Source organism: Dipteris shenzhenensis, chromosome 16 (assembly GCF_047967505.1).
Source record: "Dipteris shenzhenensis isolate YYH24624 ecotype China chromosome 16, Dip_SZ_1.0, whole genome shotgun sequence".
In the NCBI taxonomy this organism is placed as follows: Eukaryota; Viridiplantae; Streptophyta; class Polypodiopsida; order Gleicheniales; family Dipteridaceae; genus Dipteris; species Dipteris shenzhenensis.
In genome coordinates this window covers 46,810,471-46,818,074 of record NC_141611.1, presented here as the reverse complement: position 1 = coordinate 46,818,074, position 7,604 = coordinate 46,810,471, and the positions used below count along the sequence as shown (strand labels likewise).

The 7,604-nt window shown below is 43.2% G+C and overlaps 1 protein-coding gene across 2 annotated transcripts; it reads right to left on the bottom strand.

Annotated features, from left to right (window-relative positions):
• Positions 1-2,629: 2,629 nt before the first annotated feature.
• Positions 2,630-7,023, bottom strand: LOC147893050 (alpha,alpha-trehalose-phosphate synthase [UDP-forming] 5-like). 2 transcript variants are annotated; one of them, XM_087387811.1, is made up of 6 exons: positions 6,946-7,023; positions 4,630-6,721; positions 4,216-4,489; positions 3,739-4,084; positions 3,535-3,611; positions 2,630-3,137 (listed from the first exon to the last, which is right to left on the bottom strand). In XM_087387811.1, exons 2-4 carry the CDS (start codon positions 6,615-6,617, stop codon positions 3,752-3,754), a joined length of 2,595 nt encoding a protein of 864 aa, XP_087243937.1. In that variant the 5' UTR covers positions 6,618-6,721; positions 6,946-7,023; the 3' UTR covers positions 2,630-3,137; positions 3,535-3,611; positions 3,739-3,751. The 2 variants fall into 2 exon arrangements, with proteins under 2 accessions (XP_087243937.1, XP_087243938.1); XM_087387812.1 differs by having other exon boundaries at positions 5,044-6,721.
• Positions 7,024-7,604: the final 581 nt, after the last annotated feature.

Genomic DNA, 7,604 nt, shown 5'->3' with positions numbered 1-7,604 from the left:
GGATCTCTTGGTTCCTTTTAGCAAGATACTAGCTCCTTTTTGTCGATGGATAGAAGTTGCAAGAAGTTGCCTGCAATAGCCCTACCTATGCCATTTTACAAGCCACTAGACCTATCGTCCTACAAACAATGACCTAGTGAGATAGGGTGGCGAACCAACTAGGCTAGTCAACTAGCTAGTTGCTTGGTCAATTAGTTAACCGATCGGCTCTACTGTTTAGCGGGTTGACCAACTGAGTCACTGGTCAAACACTTTGGTGCAACTCCCCCTCACTTCATTTTTGTTCAATCCCCTCACTCAAAAGCCTCTACATCATTTCCACTCCTACCTACTCCTGCCTACCATAGCCTCTCCTACTAGCGCATGGAACAATGACTTGTAACAACTATTGTCCCTTCAACATAGAGGCAACCTTCCAAAAAGCTTGTTACCTTTAGATCCCTCTTGTTCTAGTGTAATAAAATCAAGTTCAATGTGACCATGTTCTCTTACTATTTTGAGTAGAACTTGTGTGAAATGCTTAGTAGATATGGTCTTCTCTATCCATTACATACATTACATATCTCTATTTTTTGCATTGCATGCCTGAAGGCATAGTCAATACCTTGGTGTACAAAATACTCTTCAATACAATGTAGCATTTACTATCTTGTAGTATCTTGGTGCCTGTGCAACTTAATGGAAAATAGGAAATTGTAACGAACTGAAGTATCCCACTATACCATTGAAGATCTAACATAATGGTAGATCAAGCATCCGTTTTGAGGCTCTCCAAATGAGTGAAGCCATTATTTAGTTGAGAGCACCCCTTTCTAGAATTTGCAAAGATCAAATTCTTGAATCAAGCCAACCATTTCACCAACCACCCCGAAACATCGGGATCTTGAAGCACCTACTTGGCATGCCCATCACTTAAGAACTACTAGGAAGCAAGCCACTTCATAATTCTAAAAATTTTCAATTCAAACCATAAGGGAGAGAGCATACTTGTTAGCCCGTATGCTGTCTGTGTCATGCATTGATTGAGAAGCAAAACGAATAGGATGAGTAAACCAATCTTCTCCGTGTTGAAGAATGATGCTTCCAAGCATGTTTGCACCAAACCCAAGATTGAGAAAGACTGTCTCTTCATAATCATCGCCAATTGAGAAGCAAAACGAATAGGATAAGTAAACCAATCTTCTCTAGGTTTACTCTTCTCCATGTTGAAGAATGATGCTTACAAGCATGTTTGCACCAAACCCAAGATTGAGAAAGAATGTCTCTTCATAATCATCACCATCATCCCGCAATTTTTCTTTTTCACCCTTCAACAAAGTTATAGGGCTTGTAATCCTCACATACTCATCAAAAGCAACAATAATATCCAACAAGATTCACCAAAGAATGGAGTCTTGAGGATAGCTTCTATCTTCTTGGGTTTAGTTGAATACCCTTAGTAAAAACTATATGGCCAAGAAGATGGCCCTCAGTTGCATCAATGGAGGATTTCTTTGGGTTAAGGCTTCCTTTAACATCATCCATTCTTTGGAAATCAAGCAGACTGACTTTTACATGTTCATTTCTTGTGACCAAGTACCATTACATCCACAAGAGACATGGCCTATGCATATACCTATCTGTACTTGTAAGCAAGCAAATATTCAAGCAACCTATGAGCTAGTAGAACGAGTTAATAGCAAGGGATCTGAACACAACCTATAACACAAATAGAGAGGAGAGAACAAATTATAGGTGACATGTCATTATTTTTTACAAGATTCCTTGAAAGGGGTCTGGAAAGACCTAAGTAAAGGAGAAAGCTTTCACAAATATGCTAAGTTTGTACATAGTTGCATATTTGAGCCTTCGTTTGTAAAAGTGAGGCATACAAGGACGGACATGGTTATTAGACCTCATGAGACCTCTTAAGAGATCTTGGTTTCATAATTGACTCAATACAAGTTACAAAGGCGAAAGTCTAATCTTCAATCTCAAGTAAAGACATAAAATTGGATAAGCTAACTAACAAACCAAGGGCAAAGCTCCTTGAGCGTCAGAGTGGTGTACAAAAAAAGAGAGCCACTCTTGCCCCACAATCATAGTACCCAATAAGAGAGCTGGTTTGGTGTCTGCTTTGCAATAGAAATCATCATGGTACTAAATGTCCTTACATTTGGCCAAGACAAATAATCTAGAAATATACACACAATGAATTGCAGCCTTAATCCTAGAATAGGGTTCCTAGGATAGCGCTGCACAACCTCAGTTCCAACAAAAACTTTGCCGAACAACAGTTTATGTATCTCAAGCAGACCAATCCCCAAAAAATGCATGTATTGAAGGCTCTTGAGCCAATAACTTACGCATCTATATCTCAGCTGTAGCATGCTGCTGCGATGATTCCCTCTGACTAGGGCAATCTTTCATAATTCAGCTTCAAGGTTACCCTACCTTCAAGGTTACCCTACCAACCTGTGCAACAGGTCCATCTCTTTTGTAGCCCAAAGACAAAAGCCGACAAACCATCCAAAGACCTCATATCTATTGTGTGCACATACGCATTGAGTGTGCATGTGCATGTTTTTTCTTTTAATGGGGGGGGGAGGGGTGGAGAGAGAGAGAGAGAGAGAGAGAGAGAGAGAGAGGATATTAAAAGATTCTTGTATATTCTGCTTGGACGACATCTAGATAGGCCTCGTTGCATATCTATTTGTGATGATTGGAAACTATCAAGACAACCTATCATGACAAAATCCTTGATTTGTAAAGCAGAAAATTGTTTAAACTTCTAACAATTTCCTGCACCCTGCTAAGAGGGATAAAGAATGGACTAAACCTTTCTCCTGGTAGTGGAGCCCCAAAGCTTCCGTCTTTACCATCAATATCAGCACCTTCGTATGCCTTACACACTGTTTCAGCTATACAAGGAAAAAGCCTGCACTGTATCAAAATTGAGCAAAACTGAGGGATATAACCACCGAAGTGTGGTTGTCAAAACTTTCTCCAAGACTTTAAAACCATCGTTGTAGCCAGAGAATTTTAACTTCCATGAACACCACACTCGCCAATGGTGCTTAATTTTCAAGCCCTGACCAAGTAAAGAGTTCTTTACATAAACATTTGTACGCCATTCCTGAAAATGTCAGGAGGTGCACCTGCAACATAATACAGTATGCATTTGAAGTGAACATTCAAATCTCCAAAATGGACACGCATGAACATGAATTACCAACTTTATGACTGAGAATCGAGCTAGTTTTTTGTCCATTCAAAAAACTGTCCATCCCTCATGCCCAATGCACTCTAGAAGTTTTTGGCTTCACATTCTTTGTTTGCATTAACACAAAGTTAAATGAGATGTACATGGACACATAGCCATGCAGAAAGGTGTCCATTCCACAATAATGTCTATTGGATGCAGCCTTCCATTCAGCTGGAAAACCCATCATTCAACACCCATTGAAAAATGACTCACTATGGCACAAACAAGTAAGCCTACCGACATCACACAGTTAGTTATAAACACTCAAACAGGAAGGGAAATCACTTCACCTCAAAAAGTCAAGAGTGTTCTATCCTCTTTAGAAGGTCTTGTATAATCCTCAGTCCACAAAAGCCTTGAGTGTTTGCTGAATCATCAGAACAAGAAACATAAGGCACAGTTCTGTACACGTGTAAAATTCACGTGATGTAGCATAATACTATGCTGTTCACCCTCTAGTGCACAGCTTTAGTCATATCTACAAAAACACTGACCTGCATAAATCCTTCAGTTTGAGTTCACCGATGCATCTTCAATATGCAAACTGCCAGTTAAGCTGCCTCCTGCTGGATCAGATACACTAGCAAGCCCTGCCAATAATCTTAAGACCTCAACTGTGTCATCCAAATAGTATTTAGCCTTACTGGGTTTCCGCCCAACAGTGCAAGCAAATATCTCAGCACTTGGAATATGAGGAGGTAATGCCATAGCACTTTCAATGCTCTCAAACATGTCTTCATCTGACCTATCATCTCCAACACACAACACAAAATCTGGTGGCATCTTGCGACTAGCCAATGATGACAAAAGCTGTTCCACGACGACACCTTTGCTCACACCCTGGTAAAAATTCAGGGTTAAAAAGATAGTAATGCCTTATTTTCATAAACAGGATTACAATTAAAATTAAACAATGCATACGTTAGTACAAAGTTGAGAATGCCCTTAATCCCAGAAACAGGATTACAAACCTGGGGCTTCACTTCTATGATGTGTTGGCCACTCTTCACAGAGACGGGTTCATTGGCAAGAACACTCTCCAAATGATCTAATAGTTCTTTGGCCTGCCAAGAGCCAAAATCAGGATCTGCATCTCGATAGTGCCACACCAATGCACTCTCTTTTGCCTCAATATAGGACCCATCAGTGCTTTCTGCATAGAGATTCATCACAGGAGCTACAACTTCTTTCCAATTGAAATCCATTACTGCCACAGATGTCTCCCATGGTGCATCTCTTGACCACCTGCACTCACACAGCAAACAGGAAAACCAGGTAAGCTACTTCAAATGCAAGGACTTGCTACTTTGTCTGTACAAGGACACTATAAACAACACACCAAAGCTTTTAATCTCGAAACAACTTGTGGCAGATGGCGGCGATACCGGTAATAGAATCCATGCTCAGATGCTATCCCAAGCTTCTCACATGGTGAGAACCATTCACTGAGAGGCTCCCGGCCCCTCCCACTGACAATAAACACCATGTTCTTGGGGTCTCTACAAAGTGTGTGCAGCACTGCCAACACTTCCTGACTAGGAGTCTTATTTATAGATGCTTGTGGCATCATAGTCCCATCATAATCTAGTAGAATGGCCCGGCTAGTTGCGTTCTTGTATGCAGAAGCAATGTGTTCATTCAGTAGCAGCTTCTGAAAGTGAGGATCAAGCGCTACGACTCGGAAGCCAAGCCCAAAACCTATTCCATAGCAAAGCCATTGAGAATGGTCTCTGCAAGACCTCTCCAGGTCTCCGACACAGCTCTTAGCCCAAAAAGCAACATCATGGGTGCTGACGTACCTGTAATGTTTCTCATGCCTCATCTGCTTCTCTGATTCTGGCATAGTGATTGCCGAGTTCATGGCCTCTGCAACTGCTTCTATATTCCAAGGATTCACCCTTATAGCCCCACTGAGAGATGGAGAACACCCAATGAATTCTGATACAATGAGCATACTCTTCTTGGGGGAACCAACTGGCAGCCCCAGACTAGCATCAAGCTTTGGATTGCCTTGCCGACAGACTATGTATTCATAAGGAATCAGGTTCATACCATCTCTAACTGCTGTAACAACACAACATTCCGCAATACAATAGTAGGCAATCCGTTCATACGAGGGCACATGTCTTTCTTCGATTAATACAATAGGTTTATAACCATCACAACCAAACTCCTCATTGATCCTTGCAGCAGCAGACTCAACCTCCATTTTAACTTCCTTGACATCCTTCCCTCGTCCCCTTGCTGGATTCACAATCTGCACTAATACTACCTTGCCTTTCCATTTCGGGTGCTGCCTTAGCAGTTCTTCCATAGCTAATATTTTCAAGCTGATACCCTTGAAAATATCCATATCATCGACACCCAACAGCACAATCTTCCCTTCAAATTCAGCTTTCAGCTCTGCTATTCTCCATTCAGTGTCTGCAAGCTTCAACCCTTCCTCTAGTTGACCTGTGTGTATGCCCACTGGCATGATCTTAATCCCCACTGTCCTCCCATAATACTCTAATCCAATGTAGCCTCTTTTTGATTCATATTCCAAACCAAGCATCCGACTGCAGCAAGACAAAAAATGTCTTGCGTAATCAAAAGTATGGAAGCCAATAAGATCAGCGTTCAGAAGCCCTCTTAGGATTTCCTCTCGAACAGGAAGCGTGCGATAAATCTCTGAAGAAGGAAATGGACTATGGAGGAAAAAACCGAGCTTTATTTTATTGAACTTATTCCTGAGAAAGGTTGGCAAAACCATCAAATGATAATCATGCACCCACACAAAATCGTCATCCGGGCTAATTACCTCCATGACCTTGTCAGCGAACACCCTGTTCACTGTCACGTACGCTTGCCATAACGAACGATCAAAACGCCCACCGTGATCTGGAGTGAGGGGCAGCATATAGTGAAAGAGCGGCCATAACTGCTGCTTGCAAAATCCAAGATAGAATCTATCCCTCAGATGTATCGGTAGGAAGGCCGGGACGCACTTAAAGCTTTCAAACAGAGTCGCTGATACATCATCTTGTTCACTGGCTTCGACGTCGACATTGAGGCAGCCTATATAAATGACCTCCATATCTTCTGGAAGACCATCCTTTAGCTGCAATAACAGGGAGTCCTTATCCCAACTGAAAGACCATCCCCGATTGTCAGGCCTTCTGTGTGCACGGAGAGGTAAAAAGTGAGCTACAACTATGATGCGATCTTGGGCAATGGATGAAGGTATATCTGACGCTACACTGTTTGTATTGTCGTCGTCACGTGCGTCTCCATATATACCCGGAGATGATAAGACCCGAGCAAATCGCTTCTGGGGAGGTATAGGCAGACCTCCCGTGAGTTCTGTAAGATTTGCATAAGACCTTGAAACCATTTTACTGTCTTCCGGATTGTAAGCTGCTTGTGGTAGGTATGTATCTGCAAAGGGCTGTAATTTTCGAGTTTAAAAGTATTCACACACCATCCACGATTGTGATCCTGCATTGGCCAAACACCCAAATATCAGTTATCGTGCTGTAAGGCTTTGACCAAAAATTGGGCAGCTACCTCTGAAAAGCCATGATCAAATACGGTTTCATTTTCTGAAACGCTCGCAAAAGGCTATGCAGGACATCAAGGATCAAGAGCGGGACAGAACAAGGAAACCAAACTCGAGCTCTCAAAATTCCGGGGGTTCCGGAAAGCGGGCAGGCGGGACATACATTTGGTGGGCGGCTGCTGAGAGGAGAGATGAAGAGGCGAATTTGGGATGAGAGAGATCCAATCTGGGGAAGGGAGGGGGGGGGGGGGGGATCGGGAGGAGGAGGAGGGGGGGGAGGAAAGGAAGAGAGAGGGAGAAGGGAGGGTGGAGGAGGAGGAGGAGGAGGGAGGGAGGGAGGGAGGGAGGGAAGGATCTATGGAGGCGAAGTCTGCAAGGAAAGGGATAAGAACAAGAAAGGAAGAGAAGAGGAGGAGGAGCAAGAAGGTGGGGGGGGAGGGAAAACCGCCCAAGAGAGGGAGAGGAGGAGGAATGGAAGGAAGAAGGTGTTCTGATGCAGAGGTTGACGAAGATGAAAAATGGAGATGATGAACAAGACGAAGATGAAGTTGAAGATGAAGATGATGAAGATGAAGAAGGCAAAATCCACGTTGGCAGTTTGGTGGCGATTGTTTCACAGATTGGCCGCCGACGTGGGCTGATTTGGGCTTCCACGCTGGCTTTCATTCCGGTTTGGTGGCGCATTTCTAATTCCTCCGCCGCCACCCATGCAAAGCAACCCCTGCCCCGCTGGCCCCCCGCCCTTCCCTTTTCATCGCCCCGCCCTTATCCATTCCTCCCCTTGTCATTAAAGCGATTTTAACTTCCCTACGGTTTCCCATT

What these genes read in the sequence shown, in the direction of transcription:
- LOC147893050 (XM_087387811.1), bottom strand. Translation starts at nt 6,617, where the DNA reads ATGGTTTCAAGGTCTTATGCAAATCTTACAGAACTCACGGGAGGTCTG. An exon ending in GAGCATGGATTCTATTACCG is followed by an intron (nt 4,490 to 4,629) that starts GTATCGCCGCCA and finishes GTGTGAGTGCAG; the next exon opens with GTGGTCAAGAGATGCACCAT. An exon ending in TCATAGAAGTGAAGCCCCAG is followed by an intron (nt 4,085 to 4,215) that starts GTTTGTAATCCT and finishes AATTTTTACCAG; the next exon opens with GGTGTGAGCAAAGGTGTCGT.